The sequence below is a fragment of the Kryptolebias marmoratus genome, linkage group LG9, assembly GCF_001649575.2.
Source record: "Kryptolebias marmoratus isolate JLee-2015 linkage group LG9, ASM164957v2, whole genome shotgun sequence".
Classification (NCBI taxonomy): domain Eukaryota; kingdom Metazoa; phylum Chordata; class Actinopteri; order Cyprinodontiformes; family Rivulidae; genus Kryptolebias; species Kryptolebias marmoratus.
In genome coordinates, this window is record NC_051438.1 from 19,509,313 (window position 1) to 19,534,065 (window position 24,753).

Below are 24,753 nucleotides of genomic sequence, written 5' to 3' on the forward strand. Positions count from 1 at the left end.
AAGTGAATTACCATAAACGCTAATAAAGCTGTGCTGCCTAAAATTAATCATTGTAAATGAGGGGAAAAGTTCTTGTTTTGGGTCCGGATCTGGACCCATGGCCCGCCATCTGGGGACTCCTCCTCTCAGGCTTGTAATCTTTAAATTCATCACCAGCACTCCAGATATGTTGACCTTTCCTGGATCAATGAAGACGATGGTCTGAATCCTTACACAGAGTCTGAGTACAGGCAAACTAACGTCTGCGTAGGAGCACTTCTTGGATTTGGGTGTGGACATTACAGAGGAGCACTTTAATTAGAACAAAAATACTGCAAAGCACTCTTTTTAGTCAAACATCTAAAATGCCTTTATTTTCATGACAGACTGTATCCATCTTGACTCATCAAAACCTCCAACATATTTCGGGAAGCGAGCCTAGGGAGTGATGATCCTTAAACATTAAAGCATCTATTATTAGTCAAGGTGCTCATGTCATAAAAAAGGCATTTTAATCACTTTAAAAAGATTAAAAATGCACACCCAAGTTTGTATGTACAAAACTTTTATAAAGGTCTACTTTGGGATTTCTTGAGTTCCTGTCATGATAAAATGTAAAAACATATAAATATGTTGTGCTTATTTGGTGTTTTACTGAAATTAGAAAGTTTTTTGTTGTTGTTGTTGTTGTTGTTTTTTTTTGTAAAGTCTTGTCAAACATCAAAAAGTTCAGCTTTTCTCTTTGTAAGAAATGAGAGTGGTGCCCCCTCCTGGACAATATACAGTGTTACACCTCGATCAAAAGTCATGCTTGCTTTTGAAAATGAACCTGGTGAATTCCTTCAGACATAAATAAACACTCTTTTGAAAAGTGTCGCTGGTGGACACAGATCTGATAACGGCATGAAAACAATGATTCTTACATCCTGATATTCTAGACTGATAAGCACGAAGATAAACTATTTCTAATAAGCAACAAATCATTCAAATGGGAGAAACAACTTTAGAAGACCAACATCTGGGTGATTTTTGAATATAAATACCACCATGATCTGAAATGTCTTGAAATAAATGAAGATCCTGCCTTTTAAATGTGGTGGTAGTGTTGGAGGAAGTGCTTACACACCCACAGTAAAAGTATCATAACACCCACATAAAACTTTACTTTATTCTGCCCAGAGACCCCGAACAAAAATTAAATAAATTGTTTCCCAACACATAACTGCTGTAATGTGCAGTGAGTACTTTGACACAAAAAAACAACATTCAGTCTATGGATATCTACATTTAATTTATTAAAATACTTTTGTTCCATCTTAGGACCTACTTAGGGCTTTCTCTGAGTACTTTTAAGGCCCTGACAGATCCCCACTGTAGTAAATTTATACAACTTAGAAAACTACACTGTAGTTGTTTAGTTGAGGTGAAGTTGATGATTAAGTACTTTGTAAAGACCAGATATCTGAATGATTTAATTCATTTCTCCAATGCCTGATTAGGTGTTGGGTTGTGATAAAGCATGAAGAAATAAATATATCAGGCGAAACATGAACAGGGATCTGTAACCTCTTTAAAAAACAAAACTGCAGAATTAGGAACCACTGATTTCATGTAAGTATTCACTTCTTATGTAATTCATTTAAAGTGTGGCATGATAAACTTCAGCTACAGAAAGATCAGTGAAATTAAAAAAAAAGGTTGTTACATGCAGCAATGCCTTCATGTGTCTTTGCTCTAATTTTGTTGTTTCTGCAAGTTTGGAGCTTAAACAGGCACAGCTGGTCCCCCTTTGCCCTCTTAATGAGCAGAGTAAAAAGCCGAGAAGAAAAAGTGATAATTGAGTCTGTGTGTCAGAACTCCACACAGACGGATTTCTTCTTCTCTTGTGACTCGCACACAATAGTTCCCAGCGTGTTGAGAAAGGACTCGGCTTCCAGGAGCCGATCCAGCGAAGCGTGGTCTTTGCAGCTCGGCGCGATCGGGTGCCTGGGTGTGAAATGCCGACAGGAGCGGAGTGTCGAGAGACGACTTAATGCCTGACTAAACTCAGCTATGTTGCCATGGTGATAATGAGCAGATTAAGCATCTGAAAACACAGATGAACGGGAGCTGAAGTTTGCCTTTCTTTATGAACCTCCATGCCTTTAAATACCAGAAGAGATTAGAGAGGAAACGTCAATCATGACCGAATACACTCCTTACCCCGAATAACACAGGTGGCAACGGCATGGGTAGTCATTTTACAGCTTTATTGTAGATTTATTAGAAAACAAACGTGACTTTATTTGGACAAAGAGTTCAAAATTATAACAAAAACACAAAAAAAAAATAAAATTACAACTTTTTCCTCTAGCAGCATGACTTAATTTCAGAACTAGTGACATCACTGGCCATGTTAGATCATACTGTAAGTTGAACAAAACGAGTACATGTTCAGATCAAAAAGCAGAGCACACCTTGAACAAAAAAAAAAAAAAAGCTGAACATTTCGGAGAGGTGCAGAGAGGCAGAGGAGGTTTAGTTGCAGCATCCTGCAGGAGGAGGTTAGAAAAAGGAAAGCCGAGCAGAGCTGCTGCGCTGAAATTCAATGCATATTTCACCATGTAAGGCTGCAAGAATGTTGTTAGAGGACCAGGAGTGCAAGAGATTACACAGCTCCTGCGAAAATGGAATGAAAATATACATTTTGGAGAAAGGTGAGACTTAAAAAGTTATACAAGAAGTCCTTCACAATAAGAGGAAATGCGGCTCCTTACTGGCAAAAAGGATTGCAGTGTATTTTTGCTGGAAGTCTGGCAGTCCACGAGGTGCTGACTTGTTGAGAATTATGGCTCAGATATCCAACAATCAGACCTTCAGCTCTCGTGTTTCACATATTGTTTGTGTGCATTCAGACTCAGGTAAAGCACACCATCCGAACTGTAAACAGGCCGAGGTCGGAGGTCGAACAGAGGGCACGCCGGCTGAACTGGAAAAGCACGGACCGTTTTCAGGTCACCGTCAGACACCGGCTTCTGCTTTTCCGACTGAACGAAACGCAGAAACTGCTCCCGAGTTCACCTGACCTGTTTTTAAATGGGCTCCAAAGCGCTGGAGCCGCCGAGGATTGCGCCCCGGGCTGGTTTTGTTTTGTCACATGTCAGACGAGGTTTGAAATCCACCTCCCCGAAGCTTTGACCTGCATACTGTTGTGTCACGTGTGGCAAGCAGCAGAAAAGAGGAAAACCAGAAGAGAAATATGAAGTGTACACCAAAAAAAACCTACTAGAAGTCCAACAATACTTAAAAAAACTTGCAATTTTATATATATATACAGTATATATAAAAGTATTCAAAATATCAGTAAAAGTAGTAGTGTTAGTAGCACATTTAGGTAAAATCCAAGGGGCTCTAGTGTGGTTTCAACTGTTCCTGAACTACTGAAGGTAACAGCTTTGCTACAGAATCATCAGGAGTCTGACAAGTTCAGACTTTAGCTTTCACAGGAAGAGGATCAAGAGCCCAGAGACGCTGCATAGACAAAACAAACAAAACAAAAAAACAGAAAAACTTTGGCAAGCCCAAACACTGATTAAGCAAGCACCCTGCAACCATCTACTGTACACGACGTGCCGTCATTCTTCATCACATTCAGTTCCTTCACCGTTAATATATTAACTTTAATTTAAACACATACACCAACGCAACGAATCTCCTGCCAGTAGTACTGCTATAAACACCAACAAAATAAAACAGTTTCATAATTACCTTTAGCAAATTATATCAAAGCATGTCAGTTTTCCTCCTTTTTTTTTCCCTCTCACTTCTACAGTAGTTAATAAGGAGCACCAGGCTGGTTCTGACCTATTTTAACCTTTTATTTTTAGGGGAAGAAATGGCCAATATCTTTAAAGAAAAAGGAAAAATGAGTAAATCTGGAAAGAAGTTTTGGTTGATTTACAGCTTGACCTCTTGCTGCTGTCCGAGTAAGGCAGATTTGTTGTTAAAATGAGGTTACTGGAAATGACAAAGCTCCTGACTAACAAAGTGATTACATAAGCATAAAAAAACTAAAAAATATAAATGTTCTCACTTAATGAAGCACAAAGATTTATAAAATTCTATAAAATTCTGTGCAAGCAGCCTCACAGCTGGTGTTGCCCACAGGTTTAGGCCCACTGCAATCGTTTGTTACCAACTTAGACGACAAGATTTTTCCAACAAAAGCCCCTGGTTTGATTGCAGTCATTACCTGCAATCAATTTAAATCTTAGGACTTTCAGAGTTAAAGTGATGGTTCAGATCTTTTCAAGTGTGGTTCCATCAAAAGGTTATGAACAGTTAATATCTTACTTGTTGCAGATGGCTTTTTGAACGATCTCAGTGTGGAGAAATTAAACTCCAATCTTAAAAACTGCCTTGCAGTTCACTAGAATGCTATTTTGTAAACCTTTGAACTATTTTCGATTTCAAATTACATGATTATTCTGGTAAAAATGCTATTATATCACTGCTGAAAGTGCCCCAAGTTGCACAAGAAGTGCTACAGCTAGTTTGCAAATAACCATAGGAATCTATCTTAATAACCAAATAATGAGGCATTGGCTGCAAAGTTTATAAAATAGTGTTTACATAGGCAGATATGAAACTTTTGAGATTAGATCTGATTTAAGAAACCAGTCGAATTAAGTCTCGGCTTCACTCAGACTAGCCATTAGCTCATCAATCTGGTCAGAATTAAACTTCATTTCTCCAAACAGAGGCCATTCAAAGAGCTATCTGCAACAGGAATGATACTGACTGTTTGTAAGCTTTCCAACGAACCACGCTTTAAAATAAAATCTGATCTATTGCTTTAAACTGAAATATTAACTGCATGGGTTATATAGCTAGTAAATAGTAAACTCCAGCAGCCGCTGCATTTTTATTTAGTATTACCAACTTGATCTGCAAAACAAATGCACCAACACCTGTTGCATCTCCAGGAAAAGCTGACCAAATCTTCGTCATGCTAGAGGCCTAAATTCTGTGGTTGCAATCTTGTGTCTCCGCTGATTTTAGTCAAGGATATCAGACATTTAACAAAATGTTTTTGTCCAGGTACAAACATGGAAAGCCTTTCAGAAAGGCAGGCGGCAAACTGCGACAATTATTCAGTGTATGAGAAGAAGTGAAGCAGCAATGAAGAAAAGAGGCTAATGGAAAAGCAAAGCTAAAAAAACCTGGGGGTACAGAAGCAAATGGCGTTTCAAAAACGTCTAGGAACGGGGTACAAATAAGATTTCGGAGGAAAAAAGTCAGATTGACAACAGGCATTTGTCAAACTTTTAGTTAAAATATGACAACTATAAATCACCAAAAAGAAAAGAGTAAAAAAAAATACAAAATGAAGGAGAATATGTGTAACTGAGGAATATTTGATTACTGAGGTATAGGTTTCTTAGTCCGAACTGTTGAATGAATAGCAGAACTCCAAACTACACTCAGCAATGAGGTCTGTGTAGCTGTCAGGCTCTGAACTGCTGTAACAGGGACAGACTGAACAAGATTAGTGAAAGCAAGAAGAAAAAAAAAAGGATCACCTGAACCCCTTTTCTTTTCCGACTTTCCCATTTGCTGTTCGGTCAGACAGAATACATCTCATTCAGCAAATCGCTGCACCTCTGCTCTACGCTCATCAACGTTCATTGTTCAGAACTTGTAATGAAAGGCTTCAGAAACAAGTGGTCCAAACATTTATGTTTAAAAAAAAAATTAATAAATAACTCAAACGTCTCTCTTAAGGTCAACAAGGTCACAATAGTTTGTTTCATTACTGCCTGAACAGTGAGTGGTCCCTCAAATGAGAAAAGCAGCAAATTGATTGGAATATCCATGAGGTGGCCCAGTGGGGGCTTTTGGCGGTTCTGCTCTTGGTTGTTACCTCTTACATACACCAATCAGGCTCAGTTTTAAAACGAGCCTGCGTAACATTGCAAAAGTCCCTCTCATGCAACCGAAACCGATCAAGTTGAGTCCTGTGCCGTCAGACGTCGGGAGCAGATCTCTTAAGTCTTGTTTGTCTCGACGTGAAGCTGTTTTGTTAAAGAAAATCCAACATTTGTCACATTTCTGCGACGCCACGAGGTGGACTGCGCTGCTCTAGGAGGTCACCGTTTGGAGCGGGACGTGTCTCAGGAAGGTGAGTTATCACGCCGTGGCGTCCTCACGCAAAACACACAAACAAAAGTTCCCCGGCAGAGTCACAAGGACTCACACTGCATCCCGCTGCCACGTTCTCTTCAACATACACGAAACCAGCCAAACTGAAGATTCATCAGACCAGGTCGGATTTGATTGTCACATCTGCTCATTGTCTCAGTGGAGGTCAAAGGTCAACACGGCAACTCTGTCCGATCAGACGCATATTCCCAAACATCCAACATTGAAATCTCCCGTGCGTTCCATTTTCTTTCAGAGCCAACTTTACAGCAATACATAAAATGACACAGTAGCTCTTCAGTGGGACCAGCCTTCGCTCTTCCTGCGAATCAGTGAGCTTTAAGCACCCATAACCCAGTCACCCTTTCAACCAGTTCGACTTCCTTCATTCGCCTGTGAGGCACGCCAACCGCTGCATACTGGGATCATCCCACAAAGCAGGACTCTTCCAGCCGACCCAGTTGCGAAACCGTCTCGAAGTTGATGGAAAGCCTTAAAGAACTGACTGCTTACTTTGCTGTCGGATCGTTTGACGAATCCCACTCTAACGAGTTCTTTACTGACCTGTCGGTGGTTTTTTTATGTGGCGGCTGAACGTCTTCAAAAGGTTTCAAACGCACACATTTAAACAAAAGGAAAGCTTCAACATAAACAATATAAAAAATGCTTTTTTTCTGTGGTTGACCGAGACGACCTACACTGAAGCAACAGCCATCACGTCTCCTGCAAAAAACTATTTCAATCTTTTGAACTAAAACTGGTGTCCACAAAGCACAAAAGTACTGGTACTCTTTTTTTCAGAGCTGCATAAAAACAAGTAATGTAGATTTGTTTAAAATGCCTCAGTAACGTTAAAGGGCTGAGAATACCCTTGTATAAGCTTTTCACCTATTTAGGCAGCAAAAAATCTACCTTTTTAAAACTTTGCCTAGTCAAAACTGAAAAGAAAGAACTGGAAGGACGCGACGCAATAAGATTTGTCACACATCTGTGAAATTAACGGCGGCTACAATCAAACATCTGTCTGTCTCGCAGGCAAGGAGATCAGTCGCTCTGATCAAGTTTCTGACCCCGACTCCGAGGACAGGATTTAATCAGGACCTAAAACTTGTGTCTAGCCGAGCTGAGGCGACTGCGTCCGGTCGGCACACCTGTTTGAGGAATAATAATTTCCCCGTGACATTTACAAAAGATGTGCAAGTCTCTCTTGTAGCTTTTCACAGCATAAAGAACAGGCAGTAGAAGAAAGTTGACATTCCTGCATATTAAAGAAGATGGGACTGTGTTTTGGTAAAACGGAGGGAGACTGAATAAAATGCGTTAAAACCCTAAATGCATGAGGTACTAGATAACAACATTTTCAATTTACCCTTCTCACTTCATCTTAAATGTGTTCATGTACAGTCTAAAAACAAAATCGTATTTTCTACAGCTTCAAAGCTCCGGTAGAAAGATAAATGGTGCAAATATAGACAGCCATTCAGTCTTTTTTTTTCTATGTATGTGTCATCAAAATGTCCTGATGATTAAATGCTTCTAGGTGAAAACATGTTGTGCTTATCCTCCTCCGTCATCCAGTGCTAATGCACCTTCTTTGTGAAGCTTTTACTCAGAGTCCCCACCTTCTCATCTTTTCCTTGCATGAAAAAAAAAGCAAACAGCCAGCAGGGATTTGGAAGGGTGAGAGATTTACGGTGAGCCAACGGGGAAGCCTGCAGCTGAGGCTTCTGTTAGAGAGGCAGGCGATCTAAGGATGAGAAAAGTGCTGGTGGGTTGAATCCCTGCAAAACAAGCAGAAGAAAACAGAGCGCGCATGAAACAAGGAGCCGGCAGGTTTATTACAGACTTAAAACACGAGGGCTGAGAGTAACCTTTGTTAGGATGTGACTCAGATGTGGGTCTCTACGTCAGTGTAACCAGGCAGGAGGTCTCCGTTGATGCAGCTCTTGGGTTCCCCTGCTGGCGAGGCGGCGGGCAACATGTGGGAGGTCGTGGACGTCTCCTCCGCGGGCGCCCGGCCTCGCTGGAGCCTGTCGTGTATCAGGGGCACAAAGAAGAGCACCATGCCCCCAATCATAGGAGGGACCCCCGCCAGGGAGAAAGCTACTGTGTAATTGCCCAAGGCGGAGCGGAGAAGACCTGTGAAGTGGAGCCAGAGGAGGAAATTAGTCTTATTCTGTTTTTTTTTTTTGTGTATTTTACATATTACCTCGTCAACTTAATTTTATTTGTTATCAGCTAGTTCCTGGATTCTAGGTCTGAAAAAAAGCTTAACAGTCAAGCTTTTACTGTTTTGTATTGTCTTTATTTCATACAACAATTAAAAGAACTTCCTTTATTGGAATTCAAAACAATTAGGCACTTCCGATCTCTTCAGTCGTGTTCCCCAGTCTTCCTGGAGACATTTCTTTATGTGACGTTGTGTGGGTTTTTCTTGCATGTTTTTGTTTCAGAACTCCTCACACCCTCCTCTTCAAACAGCAATTTCTATTTTTTTGTGCACAAAATACAATTTTGCATGGCCCTGCAAGTAGTGAACAGACCACACTGACAAAACGTTGTCTTAAAGGAAGCTACCCTAAATTTATTGTGTGCTCTGCTTTAAATTAGACCACTCATGTTTTCCTGATTTGTGAAAAAATATATATGAAACACATGATATTTTGTGCCTAAAAGATTGAGGTCACAAGTACCTAAAAGGAGAAAAGGAGAGTTGTGTAATAAAACAAAATAAGCTATCCAGGTACTGTATGTATGAGAGACTGGCAAAAGAGAGCAAAACGATCTCTAACTCATCAAATTAGGGTTCTGTGGTTGTTATTTGAGAGATGAAAATAAGAGCAGCTCGTCTGATGGAAGCTGAGTGGTGACTTCTGGCCTCATATGTGTTTTTTTTCCTGAACACAAATCCCTGGAGACAGACACAGTTGGCCACAAGCCCAAACGTCTATAAATACAGTCCACAGTGTAATCTATCCTGCTGTGCATTAGTCCTACACTCTGCTTACTGTCAACAAATTTTCTTCCCTTCTCTATTATTCCGTCAATATCAATCAGCTTTAGTGTGTGTTGTTGTCACGGTGGAGTTTTCTGGCCAGTAAATGTCACAAGTTAGGAATCATCTAAAGCGGGGAAAAACGTAAACAAAGTGATTCTTACCAGCGATGGGTGGGCCTGCAGTCATGGGGATAGCCATGAGGCCTAGAAGGTAACCTATGGCCTGCGATGCCTGCATGGGCCCGACCAGCTCAAAGGCTATGGGAGCCATCATGGTGAGAAAGCATCCGTCGCACAGCCCCAAGAACACGCACACCACCGCCAGCGCGACAAACGTCGAGCACTGAGGAATCAGGATGGACATCAGGCCCAGAACTATGAAGGACACCACCTGGAACAGAACGAAAAGCCCATCGAAAATCACTTACTGTGTTTGAGCTCATTCATTATGATAGAATCACCACACAGAGTCCATACGGACTGTTATAGTGTAACCTAAATCAGTAAATCTATTTAAACGCTATATTTGTGTGGCCTAAATGCTTCCAAAAGCTTGTCAGCTAGTACTCATTCCACCGCCAAGGTTGATGGTGAACAAGTTGTGAGTCAAAGATAAAGAAATGTAAAACGGTGTAATTTTATACAACTAAATCACATCATGAGATCTAATGGCTGTGTGGTATTTATATCAGCACTTTGAGCACTTGTTGGCTCAGATATCCACAGTCACCTAATAATGTCAAATTACACTAAGCTCCACACTGTGAGCTGCGAAGAGGGGGCTGCAGGTCTTCTCAATGAGCTAAAAAACTTCAGTCACCAATCGAAACAGGAAAAAAAAAATCAACTCTCTGTAGATGAAGGAAGAACAAGGAAGGCTTTCATCTATGAAACACTTTGAATTAAGCGAGGTTTTCTACACTGCAAAGATTTTTTATATAAAAAAAATACATGTCTGTACAGCCCAAGCGGCTGATACTGCAAAGGAACATTAAAATTGTTCATGCTCTTTGGGTTTAACACCACACTGACCAACTTGTCGTTCAGTGGCGTCACCCAGTTTCACACGAGTGCGTGTTTTGATTCTAGCCGGCGCAGTTATTGCATCATCAGTGAGTTTCTGTGTATATAACAGCAAGAAATACCCCCCACCCCCCCACCCCCATCCCTTGTTTTCCCAGAAGTGGACGATAAGTAGCAATAATCAGCCACATAATTCTTTGGCGACAGTAAAGCTGATTTTCCTCCTGGAACAGTCAGTACGTGAGAAATTAGCACGTGAATTACGTTTCATGGCTGTGATTAGCATTCAGTAAATTCTTCTCATTACTAAGGAGAACATCAGTAGCAAGACACAATGAGCCTTCACATGTTGAATAAATATAAAATTGATCCAAATAAAAGGGTTGTAGACCAGTTATCATCAACTGGTGGTCCCTGGGGCAAATCCAGCCCGTGAGTCTATTTCATCTGACCTGCAAAGCATTAAATCATTACTGAGCTACAGATAATATGATAATCTATTGTAACACAAGCTTAGAAAGGGTTAAAGACGGCATTGCGTTAGCCTACCACAGCATTCACTCACAGCACATGATCAGACGCTCAAACTAAGCACCAGGAGGACATGTAGCTTCGTATTTTGGCAAAAAAGCGGTGAGATGCCAGCCACCCTGAGTTCAAATCCCACACGGGGAAGACTTTTCTTTTGTCTTTGCCAGTCCCGGAAAAATCTTACATTTGCATTTGATAACCACCCCCATTTAGTCAGAGAGGCCTCCACACTCTTAACTTTGACACGATCTGGCCCTTGAGCAATTCAGTCGATGATCCCTTCTGCAGAGCACATTGGATATTTTGCTTCTGCAACAAAATACTATTTAATTGCTAGGGATCAAGGTTTTGTGTTGCTGATACATATCAGTACCAAAAACAGTGGTTTCCAAACTTTTCAGCTTCCAAGCCACAAAATAACAGTGGCTTGAGATCTCAAATATTACCAATTTAAGCATATACACTTTGATAATAACCCCATTAAACAAGAACAAAATGACAACAAACAGCTTTAACAATTATGATACTATTTTTAATCATCTATAGTAATTGTATTTATTCTCTGTAATAATTATGGTCAAAAAAAGCCATAAGAAATCTCTTTTACATTTAATTAAATTTGTGAAGATCACCTGGAGAACCTCACTTGATGTTTCATGACCCACAACGTAGGGAACCACTGATACAGGACAATAATAAAATAAAATGCACAATACAAGTTATTGTAAAAACAGACAAGCCACTGAGGGAAAGAAATCTGAATGTGCATGCCACGTATTTAGTCACTCCCTCACCTGCATGTAGATCTTCCGCAAACCAGGAATGAGGTCGCCGATTTTCCCAAAAGCAAGGCGTCCCACTCCAGATGAAGCTCCGATGCAAACCAGCAGCACCCAGTGCTTTTCATTGTCTGCAAACTTCTCCTTCACAAAGTCTATCTGAAATGCAAAACAACAGTTGTACAAAAAAAAAAAAAAAAAAAGGAAAACGAGGCAAATTCACAGTGTTTATTTTTTTACAAAGATGGATAACACGGCTTTGGCACACAGTGTTCTGATCAGAGTCTTTTCTCTTTTTTTTCTGCTCCACACCTGCAAAATCAATGAACTCTGCAGTGGAAAGGAGGAACTGTTCATCCATTGCCCTAAATCAAAAGGCTTACAATAACAACATGTCTTCATCAACAGACCTTCGGAACAGCAGGACAGGAAGATCCAAACGCATATAGATCAGACTCTCCCATTCCCTTTAGCCACCACCCCCTCAAACCAGACCCAAAACATAAGACCGCCCTCTGAAGTCTTTCCTGAGCCTCCTAGTCCTTGTGAAATATTTGCTCTGCTTTGAAGAGCTCTACATCCATCAGTGGCCATAAGATAAGCATGTTTGGGGATACAGAGAGGCCATACAGGAGAAGTTTCCTGAGGTGGTCAAGCCAATACAAAGGCCGGGGCTGTGTTTACCTCTGGGCTCGAGCCTGAAACAACAGGCCGGTCAGAGGGAGGCCGGAGCTGGAACAGCTGACATCTGGATGGAGGGAAATCAGCTCCGCAGCTCAGTGTTCCAGCTTTTACTCCTCATTCTTATTCTTCACTAGCCACATGTCAAGTGCACATTTTGCAAACCTGAATTCTCTATAAGGGTAACCATCCCAAAAAACGCTGAACTGCGGATATGTTTGATGGAATGACTGGACTTCTTTCATCATTAAATTATTAAAGGTCAGTCGTATTGGAAAAATAATGTTGTTTCAATCGAAAATAATGTCAGGTTCTTTTTAAAAAAGAAAAAATAATAACATCAATTTATTAAATCTACATCGGGGGGATAGTAGAAATGAAGCAAGCCTAAAATGTCTGAAAAAAGAAGGTGGAGAATTTATAAACTGATGCTAATTCGGTTTCAGACAAATCAAGCAATATGTCATTCCAAAAATAGTGGGTGCATTTAATTATTTTTTTTTTTAATCCAGAAGCACAGATGTGTGCTATAGGAAAGAAAACACGAGGAAAAACACAACCACAGCACTTAAATAAGCAAACCATCTCTAATAACTGAAGCAAACAAGCCAAATCTATCCTCATTAACACTGCAGCCAAAGTACTGATTCTATATCTCATCTCTTGTTTTCATCTTTAAACTTCAATTTGAAATATAAGCCGATTTTGTAATATGAATGTAAAAAACTGTACATCTTGACACTTTAGTCACAACGAGTAGGAACAATAAAAAACGTTCGTTAAAACAAGCCAGTGAGACGTTCTTACCAGGTGGATATATGGCACAAAGTATCCCAACACAGCTGTTGCTACGCCAAACGCCCACACCCGGTACGTCAGGATGCGAAACACACGCAGGTTAAAGTACTTCCTAACTCTGGCCATGGCCTTGCTCCATTTGTTCGTGCTCCCCGCAGCCTGGGTTTGGGACTCAGTAGGACGGGGCCCCATGCCTGGCGGGCCCATGCCCCCTCCGGCGGGCAGCAAGGGTTTATACGTTAACGCCAGCAGGGCCTGGACCAGCATGAAGAGGCTGAGAATCTGGAAGGTTCTGCTGAGACCGAGAGGTCCGATCGCCTTGTCCAGTAAGATCGGCAGGCCTATGGTGAAGAGGCTGGCCGCGGCCGTCACCACACCATTGGCCAGGCCCAGGCGGTGCCGGAAGTAGTGCCCGAGGATCACCAACGAGGGCTGGAAGGCGAAGGAGGAGCCGCAGCCAAACAATATCCCATATGTGAAGTAGCGAAGGATCAAGTTCCTGCAAAGAAATAAGAACATTTTAAAATTCAGGACAGTAAAAGGTCATTTAATAGACTGAAAGTTATTATTATTGACCAGTAACCCTTTGGATTGTTGTTGCTATAATTAATCTAGAAAATTATTACAAAAACTCTGGGCTTGATTTAAAGAATTACAAGTAAATTTGCATTTGAACTGAACTGAAGCACTTTCACAAATATCAAATAGTTGTTTAGTTATTTACAGCAGGTTGTACTTTTTTTGGCTGATAAACAAAGACTTTTGAGATAGCACATAGAGAAAAGTATAGTCTGTAGCACTTAAATAATGTGACTGAGTATAACATTCTCACTGTGACTAAATCGCTTAAGATTTAAAATATCTGTGCATAAGTTTTTTTGGAGAATGGCACCAATCCTTTTCACTATGGCAGCAATCCACTTTGGTCTTGGTACCACTTGGACTAGCCTTTGGCTCATCAATTCAGTCAGAATGAAATGATTTCTCCAAACTGAGCTGGTTAAGAGTCATCCTCAAAAAAAGATCAAATATTTTCCATAAACTTTCCTCAAAACCTCACATCAAAAGATCTGAACTATTGTTTTGAGGATTTTTAGATTCGTCTTGATTTGTTTGTTGGTCTTCATGTTCTTTTTCCACTCATGGCCAAGAGGAAAAGAATTTCATTATATAAAGCTGAAAAGACCAAGTATTCCAACTTAGCCTTGAATTTAATAACAAATTGAACTGGAGTGCAAGTAACGTCTTCACCAAAAGTCTCTTACTTTGCAAACGATGTGCTGAGCAGCCCTATAAAAGCCACCACCGCCCCACTGACGGCCGTCTTCCTGCAGCCGAAGTGGTCAGTGAACATGCTGACCACAGGGGAGCACAAGAAGATCATGCCCATGGCCAGGGACCCCACCCAGGCTGCAGAGAAGGTAGAAAAACACAATTATCAAACAAGAAAAACACGTGGAAACCGCATTTGTTGTTGCAATCCCCTCAAGTAAATAGGAAACTGTTTGTACACAGAACAAAGATCAGAGTCCTTGTTACATGAAATGCACTGTTTATACTGTCAGTCAACATAAAATGTACATTACAGCCATTTAACAGAGAAAAAACAAGGTTGAACAACAAGTCGGTGGATATTAAGGCAAAACATTCTGCAAATATATCCATTCATAATAATTCCTCAAAACAGCCCCATAAATAATAAAAGGTTTTGTGTTTGTCATTTGAAAAGAAGAGGAAAAACATAAAAACTGAAAAACATGCAAAATTAATCTTTTTTTTTTTTCTTTGCACGTGGCAGTCATTGCACGAAATAAAGACATTTGTGGAGAAGACATTTGTTTGTTCTTGGGACATGTATGCAGATCTTCATATCTGACCCAGTTTTTTTTTCTGTTCATTAGCCGTTTGCTCTCATGCCTTCTCATGATCCTGGCTGAAGCAGCAGCTAAAAGGGGGGGGGGGACATGCCTCATGTTAGGTCTTGCACTTTAGCTTGCAGGCAATACTTAACCCAAACAGCATGAATTCTTTATTGTCATACAAATGTTAGGTTTCCAGAGGCTCAGGGTGAAAAAAAAAAATGAAAGCGCAACACTTCCATGAAACCTTCCACTGATAGGTTGTGCTATTATTACACCTTTCATAGAATTCTGTTCTTTAATTTGCCTTTACTTACAAAAGGTTGAGCCGATATAGATATAGGTATATAGATATAGATATTTGCTTGTTTGTCTGTGCACAAGATTACTCAAAAAGTAATGAGCAGATTTTTAAAAAAAAAACTTTTCAGGGATCACAATCCGGACCCAACATTTATTTAATGAGCCTATGGGCTCGGTGGAGGTATGCGCTCTCAGAGTGATGACATCACATGATGATGATGTCATCAGTCCCAATATGATATCCAAATGATAACGGGTCTTGGCGGAGGTGTGAGCTCTCTGAGTGCTTCTAGTTCTAAATGTGATCGGGTACAGGTGGATATTTTAGTTGTTTCGTAAATAAAATAGAAAAGACAGAAAATAAAAAAGGTAATAAAAGTAATTTTGTTGGTAAATGTGTTTTCCTTTGCCTCGTAGCGTTATTCGTGAATTATTCAAATTTGCTCAGGTCGTCAGGAACTGCCTCACATGAGCACAATCCAAGCCTGTCAAAAATAAATGACATTTGTTGCTTTTTCACAAGAAGAACAAGAAGTAAAATAAAGTGGATATGTCATGGGTTGTATGACAAGTATAAGTATAACGAGCCAAAATGTTTCATTAGGGCCACAGTGTACCCTGTAAGACAAACAAACATGTTTCAGTCTGGTCTCCAGGGGAGCAAAGGTAGCTTTCATGTCTGCGTTGTGGTGTCCTGGCTGTGGGTCACACTGCTCTAACAGTCTGAGTGGGAATGGTGGCTGCTCTGATTTAACTCTTTAACTCTTCATCACACAGAGTCTGATCACAACCTGAGCCCCACAGCTCCGCAAAGCCATTGTTGCTGAGCTTGACTTAAAAATTCTGCCCGTCTGGGAGTTTAAACCTCTCCTGTGATGATTGACAGATCTAGACTTCTTTGTAAACTACTTTGGCTTCGTGTTCTGGATCATTTCTTTGCTGAAAGGCCTGATACGACCCGATTTTATGCTGGCTGTTTGATATTTAAGACACTTATTCTGTCACCAGTGATTCATCTTTACTTGCAGCGCTGTTTAATGTTAAAAGTAGGGAGAAAATATTTGACTCGTAAGAATCAGAACCCAATAGGTATGTAACCACAGGATCACACAGGCACCCAGATCAATTTCAACGCACCATAAATTAGCTAATAGCCCAGTTTTACAACTAAACGTTAGTTCGGCGAGGCCGCTGCCTACACGGTGTTATTTTACGAGCAGCAGCATTTCACAGTCGCTGCTGGTTACAGCAAACATATGATTCTAAAGACCTGCCCTAAATCACAGACGTTTATGCCAACAGCCTTAAAAGCTTCTGCTGCTTATATTGTTTCAGCTTCTACTGGTACTTCCACAAATTCAATTTCCCTTTCCTCTTGATGTAACCTTCACAAACGAGCGCATGACCATCAACACTTTTTGTCTGGAAAAACCACACATATCAGTCATCCCGAGCCAATCACAGCTGTGTCTGTCTCCCATTTGGACACAGCCGGTTTATCCTTAAAAAGACACAGGCAGACGCAAAGCTTTATGGGTAATCAAAGCGGTGTGTTCCCAAAGCTCAAATCAACTGTTCATTTATTTTAGTTTACTCCAGTCATCCCATTAGACTCCCAACACAAAAACATCCCTCAAAGGTCTGGGAACAGGGTGCAGCGTTCTCATTAGAGAGGTCAAAACACTGAAACAAAAGGGAAAGAATGCAGCGAGTTGGACGTGAAGCCAAAGGAAGAGGTGTGCGTTTATGTGTGTGTTTAACAGGCTTCGTCTTCTTTAGGTCAAAATGCACACCAACAAGTCTCTACAGTGCACACGCATCTTGTCACTCTTCTTTTTCGTGAGATAAAGATGTTTTTGTTATGCTCTCTAAAAACATAGTACGACCAAATAATCTACATACGATTTTTGCATGAGGACAAATGAAACTTCTTTGATCTTCGGGATCTAAGCCGACACACAGCTGCCTTTTCCAAAGTATTTTACATGCCAAACAAATCAACTTTTCAACCGCTGTAAGAGCATGCAAACTGTGTTGTCCACGCACCCATGGCTCTCTGTTCTTTTTAGAGACACGCTGGAGAGACTACGTCTATCGGCTGGTCTGGGAACATCTTGGAATCCTCCTGGAAGAAGTGGCTGTGGAAAGAGATGTCTGGGATTCCCTGTTGAAGCTGCTGACCCCGCGACCCAACTACGGAACAAGTGGTGGGTGGGTGGATGGATGGATGGATGGATGGATGTTAAAGTGTTACGGTGCAGTGCAGTTTTACAGACAGATTGATAGATTGCACTTCTGAAACGCAGGAATGCACTCTATGTAAACAAAGCACTTTCCCCTTCATGTTTTAAACAGCAAATATGTAACAATGCATCAAAATTGTGGGACTTCTTGATTCTAAACAGCTCTTTCATGGAAGTAGTCACAGTTGAGTTATTTTCGCTTTTGCTGATTCTGTAGGTAAACAAAAGCATGCGGTAATCAGCAGCTGTTCACAAATCGTGGTTAAATATTTTTTAATTTAGGGACAAATTAACCATCAATATGAGAAATTTAGTTTTTTACTTTATGGATCTTTTTTTGACTGGTCTTCATGACTTTGCAATGAGTATCTTTAAATAGGCAACAACTTGTTTTGTAAAGCAGAGCATCCTTTTTACAAAAAAACAAACAAATTGTTCAGCGTGCGATCTGTGAGTTACACAGGATAACAAAACACTTTGTTCCTGGAAAGAGGTTTTACTGCCAACTTTGTTTTGATTACACAGAGTTGTGCCAACACAACTTTATACAGACAAATGCTACTGCGGGGCAAATAAAACAATATTATCCACTTTAAAGGTCTAATCGCCGTTTAATTTCAAGCCCACGATGCCAAAACAATCTTCATTGTTTAAACGGTCTCTAAAGACACCGTTTGGGGCCAGGGCAGATGCAAGAGGACATTATTTTTCCTTCAAGAAACAATGTACCGGATTGTTGTTGGCATTGTCTGGGGTTCTCACTGTAAGAGAAAACAATAGCCATACATGTTTTTGCCCCTATTAATGGAAACGAGGTTCTACAGGGCCATAGGCATATGGGAAGCATTTTCCTTCAGGCCCAATAACAAGGCGTTAGCAGGTGGCGGTGCAGGAACATGCGTGATTATATGACGTACATGCCTATTTTGGTCAAACACTGCAGGTACTAAACCGACCCATTACAATGGAGAAATCACACTAAATTAGTAGAAAGCTTTTTAGCCATTTTTATGGTTTTTACTATACCAACAACCAAAACAGTGGTGTCTTTACTAACTGCCATAATTAGTTGTTAAACTGTAGGAACCCTGTTTTTAAAAAAAAAAAAAAACAAGAAAAAGGCCAGTTGTTAATGGCATGGTGTTTTTGAGCCTGAAAGCCATAATGTGGAAATTACACTTTGACAACTCAATACATTTTTTTTTTGTACTCTAACTTCACGCCCCTTCAGGCTGGAAACCCATTACCACTTTTAAGTCTACTTTCCTTTGCGTATCATAAAACCAACTGTTCAAGTTTTCAACCCATGGATTTTTTTGGGGGGCAGAATGATGTTTAGCTGAAGATTAAGTTATTGTAGATATAATAATTATAATTTTAATTAAAGGCCTAACATTCCTCAAGAGACTCCCTTTCACCTGCCATCTCTCATGCCAGGGTTGAAAGTGACACTACGCACAATCTCATGTATTATCGCAATATGTCACACTCAGAGTACGTGTTGGGGATGACTGTCAGCTACTCTTCCTGTTCTTTCGGCCGCTCGCTTCATCAGGGCCACAGCGAGCAAACTGTAAAACACTTTGGCAATTGTTTTACACCAGGTGCCCTTCCTGCTGCAACCTGAGCTCGAACCTGCAGCCTCAGGACTACAGGACCGTGGCACTGACCACCAAGCCACCATAGCCACAACTACTACAACACCAAAGTTTAGCTCAATATCTGTAAAACAGATTGACTTCCAGCTTTTTGTACTGGCTAATAAGGATTAGCTGTCCCCATTTGAGATTGGATTTAATCCCAAAAAGTTACTCAGTTGCAGATGCACATCCAGTGATTACTCACTGACAGTTTCGTTAAAAGTCTTCCACTGGTTTAAGAGATATTTTGGTAACAGGAAGACATGCAAACGCACGCACACGGACACACACAAGCAAAAACACTTCCGCGATAATGGGCGATAATGAAGAAATGCAAAACAGATTTTTCACTTTCTCATGAACTGCCAAAACAATGCTGTGAAAGAAACCACTTTAAGATAATGAGTTTCTTGTTCTAGAACCAGTTGTGTCAGCAACTGATCGACGTGCAGCTCATTGGACCAGGATGTGAAGACACGGGAAGACGGAAAGTGCTGGGTAAGACGACAGAGGGACTATCTTATAACAGCCTCGGCTCCCAAACCAGTTTGGACAGCAGATATCTTTAGATGCTCCACGACTCGTTTTTCTTGTTGCCACACAGTGATTACTCAGAAACTCCTGGTGTTTACAGACCATTACATACTGCGATTTGTCAGTGCACGCACACGGCCGCTTCCGACACGATTAGAAACACTGAACCTGCAGTTTTTCAGCTTGGCGTTTGTGTGTTTAAGAAATAATAAAGCTTAGCGTGCTACATGCAGCGTTTTATTTATTTATTTACATGAAATGGTTTCACTCAGCCGCACACTGTCACAGTCTACGACGACGATGATCCCACATGAAACGCTTCCTTTCCTCAGATCGTTTCTCTTTGCTCCCAAAGTAACTGCACTCATTTAGAGGTTTTTACAATTAATCCAAATTCAAGTGTGGGTTTGCCGCATGGCGTTCTCCTCTTGTTTTAACAAAATAACCGTTTTCTCTTTCTCCACCTGCATCAGGGAACGTACCGAAAAACCGCTCGTCTCTTAATATCTGCACGTATCTGCTCGTAAGTGTGCGGAGGCTCTGGAGTCTTTGATCCAAACTGAACCCATTCCCCTGCCCTCTGGAATGCCAAAAATCTTCCAGGGCTCCCGGATCTGCCAACTTGAGGATTGGAGCTGCCCCGGAGATGCTGCAGAGATCTCGGGCCGGCGGAGACGCGGCTCGGCGAAAGGGTGCAACCACGTGCCGACGGCTGGAAACGTTCTCGCAGCGGCAGCCAGCTTGAGGAGCATTGGGTATTTGGCGCCGTTTGTAAAGGAGCTTGTGCTAAAAATTCATGCCTAAATTTTGTCACATTTAGCTTCTGCTAAAAATTCATGCCTGAATTTTGTCACATTTAGCTTCAAACACTGTTTAAAAATGAAGTGTTGATTTTCTGGTGTCACTTTTTACAACATTTAGATTTAACATTTAACATTTAGATTTAACATTTAGCATTTAGATTTAACATTTAGCATTTAGATTTATATTTAGTATGTAGCTGTAACAATTACATGTAACTAGCTAAATGTTGTAAAAAGTGACATCAGAAAATCAACACTACATTTTTAAACAGTGTTTGAAGCTAAATGTGACAAAATTTAGGCATGAATTTTTAGCACAAGCTCCTTTACAAACGGCACCCCATAATTGGGCAATTAGTTTCAAACCAAAAACAGATCACCTGCTGCTTGGAACTTTCTATTTGTCATTTAGGAACTTCCTCTAATCCTTTTTTTTTTCTTTTTAAGAACTGACAACAAAAGGGTGTGTATCCGCACCCTTGGGGGGAGAATACAAGCCCTAGGTTCTCGTTTGTCATTGGTTTCATGACGTGATGCAAAATTTGAATACGCTCCTGGCAGAATGACTCATCTGCATTTCCTGATGAACTTTGCGGAAACCCCAAACTGTAAAAACACAATCTGGTAAGCCAAATAAACCAACTTCTCCGACCAGACGCGACGTGACAAAACAGTGCATGAGAGACATCATGCAAAAAAAAAAAAAAAAAACACTTTTAATTATTATTTCGAGTGGACTTTGAAAGTTACATTTTACCCAACTGCTAACAAGGGCCAGGCCAGGGAGCACAGGGCAAGGCCACACAAAGACAACAGTGGTGTAATCATAAACACAACCAAACATTTGGAGCACAAACTTGAGCAATTTTGGAAATATTTCTCAATCTCTGACTGGTTTTTCCTCGTGGGTTCACCCCTCATGTGCTACGGAACGAAACAACCTGATAATAATTACACTTTGACTAATGACACTTTTAATGAATCCTGTCACACGCATTCTTCCCTTCACTTTGATTTGTTTTGTCTCGTTGTGAGCCTGCTCCGTTTCACATCCCGCAGATGAAAATGATTTCACGCATTAATACAAGAACAAAAAAAAAAAAAAAAAGAAAAATTAATCCCTTGCTCGTGCGCTGCCTTTCTTCTCGCGCCTGAACGCAGCCTTCCCCGATGGGCGAACTCGGCTCGCGGCTGCGTTTTGGGGGGTCCTCTCCGCCGCGTTCGGTCACAGCACGAGGAGCTCGCTCCACGCGGATCATTAAAGCAGCGTGATTTATTTTTCTGTTTTGGTTTCTCGTGGCGACACCGCGGACGGGACGGTGCCAAGCAGAGCAAGAACAACACCATATGAGGCACGCAAACCCGTTCACCTTACACTCAATACTGTAAAAACGGAGGGTGTTTTCATCTCCGCCATGATGACCCTGAAGGTTTACTACATGCCTGGCACAGTTCCTAATCAGGTCCTTTCTCCTGCTCTCCTTATGATCCCATTCCTTCCTAATCTACGTCTCAAAATGTGTTTTTTATGTGAACCTTGACAAAAATATGGCTTTACCTAGAATCTGTTTTATGGCCTCTACTATCACCTTTATGGTGTTGTTGTTGTTGTTGTGATAAAAACGTTTAAGACTCAGCTTATTGACTTGTACAAGCAAAAATGCATTCACGAGCTGCCGGAGATGAAATAAAGTCCAAAAGGTAAAAATAAAAACAAAGTAACTCTTTTCACAGTTAATCTGTTTGAAGGCCAAAAGAAAAAAAGCTCCTGATTCTCATGATTTCCACGTTACAAAACCTGAACGTAACGAGACACCAACTGTCCCAACAATTTGATTAAAAAAAAAAAAAATGCACAAAAGAAGCTTTGGTTTCTTTTCTTTGCTCTTTCTTTTTTTCTCCTCTCCTCCTCCTCCGATTACATTTTTAATAATAAACAGGTTAATTTGTTCCAGAGAGCCAGATTAATCTCTTCCCACACACAGCCTCTTAACCTTTGCTGGTGATTTTGGAACGTGAACAATAAAAAAGAAAAACCCACTCCTGTTATTGAATGGAAAGGCGAACAAAGCATGGAGGAAGGAGGCCCATCCCAAACAGGAGTTCCCATAACTGCTAATTTACTATAGTAGAACATATATACAATGACACATAAAAAAAGAGGGCAAATTATCAGAATTTTGACTGGTGAAAATCTGTGAACTAACACCAACGATCCTGTGGACACATCGAGGAAAGAGCTGATAATCACCGGGGAGGAAACTGTCAGAGACCCTTAGAGTTTTATACGGGTTAATATACGCTGCAGTGAGAGCTGGAACAAGATTCCTGCAAAGTTCTTCTCTAATTTATTTCATCGAAAGAAATAAAAGATCAGATATTTGACATCTGACAGAAATGTGCACAAACAGATAAAAAGCTATTTATTATCCAACTGGAGAAAATAGTGTTTTCTGTGAGAACGCTGAGCGCTGGAGAGGCTGAAACTGACATGTGAAAGCTAAAAGAAGCTAAACACTAGCTAAAAAAAAACAGTAGCAAGAAGCTAAACGAAGCAAAGGGATCGCTAACAGCTAGGAGTGAGTGGCAAAGTGCTAGCTTGAAGTAGCAAAAGTCTAGCTAAAAGCAAAGCTTGGCAGAATGGTAGCTAAAAGCTAAGAGTGGCAGAACGATAGCTAAAAGCTAAGAGTGGCAGAATGGTAGCTAAAAGCTAAGAGTGGCAGAACAGTAGCTAAAAGCTAAGAGTGGCAGAACGATAGCTAAAAGCTAAGCGTGGCAGAATGGTAGCCAAAAGCTAAGAGTGGCAGAATGGTAGCTAAAAGCTAAGCATGACAGAATGGTAGCTAAAAGCTAAGAGTGGTAGAACAATAGCTAAAAGCTAAGCCTGCAAGTATGGTAGCCAAATGCTAAGAGTGGTAGAACAATAGCTAAAAGCTAAGCCTGGCAGAATGATAGCTAAAAGCTAAGAGTGGCAGAATGGTAGCTAAAAGCTAAGAGTAGCATAAGAAGTCAAAGCTAAATATTTTGAAAAGTATAAAAGTTACAAAAACCAAACGTCACAGCACCCGTCTCTGAATGAGATGAATGTTTCAATATATGAATTAAAACAGCACAAAGCTTGCAGAAGAAGTGAGATTGCAAAACAGATATCTAACAGAAAACAGAACAGAACAGGGGAACAGGAGTGTTAATGCTGCTTTCACACAATAACACACTAATGAAGCATTTATTCACAGCAGCATGTAGAGGTCCCTTGAACTCAGAGATGACCAACACTGAGTTTAACACACTTAGTGCCGGTAAAAACCTGTTTCTTTCAGCCACAGACCCACTTATCTACCCTGCAGATTCGTACCTTTGCACATTGCTTTTTGCAGAGTCACACCTGCCCACTTGTTGCCGTGTTCCGACCCTTACTCACCCACTTTGAACTGCAGAGTGCTGTCTTCCCTGTCCGAGTACTCCTCCAGCAGCATCGAGTGCAAAATCCCAAAAGAGTTCTGGATCCCGAAGATGGACCCGTTGCACCATGTGGCCGCGAGGACCACGACCCAGCCCCAGCCTCCCTCGGGCGGGACGAACCCGGCTCCGGCTCCAGCTCCGGCTCCGTGGTCGTGGATCTCCACCTGGAGCCCGGCTTCTTCCCCGTCTGCGTCGGGAGAGAGGGGAGGCTTGGACCCGTCCTCGACCTGCTCCGCCGGCTGCCCGTCGGCCCCGAGTGGAGCATCCCTCGGCTCCATGTGAGCGCCTGAAGCCGGCTGCTGCTCCGTCCGGGACGCCTCGCCGGACGGCTGCGTTGGACTGTCTAACCCGTTGGTCCCCATACTGGCTGGTCTGGAGGAGAGGTCGCTGCTGGGTTTTGACGTCCACGCATGGGATATAGGTCACTGACACACGAGCGGCGATTTGAATAACAGATCTGATTGGCTGGCTGTCAAACCGTGCGAAACGGATGGTCTTTTAATGGCACACAAGCCTCCTACACGCCGCCGGGAGCCAAAGTCTGAGCGTCAACTTCGGAGAATGAACCCCGGCACGCAAAGGCTGCATTTGTCATTCCAGGTCGGAGCTCCGCGCTTCCAGGAATCCTCCTTTCCTTTTTTTAAACACAAGTTGTCTTCTTAAAGACTTAAACCGTTTATTTACTTGCGCTCGGTGCGTCCGCTCCGCCTCGGCACCCACAGCGTAGTCTTGTCACGCAGTCCGCGCCAGGTCCGTGACATCCCGCGGGCGGTGTATTAGCAGAAATTGTTTCCTGCTCCACCTCCTCCTCCTCCTCCTCCTCGTCCTCGTCCCCGTGACATTTTCGCACGGTGCTAGCGGCGTACAGGTAGGCCTGCGTGTGCCCCAGCCGCGGGCTGTGTCGTCTCCCGACTGTCAACACGGGTTTAGACCGTCATCGA

At 41.6% G+C, this 24,753-nt stretch overlaps 1 protein-coding gene across 1 annotated transcript; it reads right to left on the reverse strand.

Annotated features, from left to right (window-relative positions):
* Positions 1-2,207: 2,207 nt before the first annotated feature.
* Positions 2,208-24,174, reverse strand: slc16a2 (solute carrier family 16 member 2). The gene is made up of 7 exons (XM_017434337.3): positions 23,772-24,174; positions 14,234-14,378; positions 12,978-13,467; positions 11,505-11,648; positions 9,319-9,547; positions 8,031-8,298; positions 2,208-7,940 (listed from the first exon to the last, which is right to left on the reverse strand). The coding sequence occupies exons 1-6, from the start codon at positions 24,172-24,174 to the stop codon at positions 8,048-8,050; spliced, it is 1,662 nt and encodes a 553-aa protein (XP_017289826.1). The 3' UTR covers positions 2,208-7,940; positions 8,031-8,047.
* Between the last annotated feature and the right edge of the window lie 579 nt (positions 24,175-24,753).

Coding starts and splice junctions, on each gene's coding strand:
- slc16a2 (XM_017434337.3), bottom strand. CDS start 24,174: ATGGGGACCAACGGGTTAGACAGTCCAACGCAGCCGTCCGGCGAGGCG. Junction 13,468..14,233: donor CTCAGCACATCGTTTGCAAA/GTAAGAGACTTT, acceptor ATTTCTTTGCAG/GAACTTGATCCTTCGCTACT. Junction 8,299..9,318: donor TGCAGGCCCACCCATCGCTG/GTAAGAATCACT, acceptor TCCACTTCACAG/GTCTTCTCCGCTCCGCCTTG.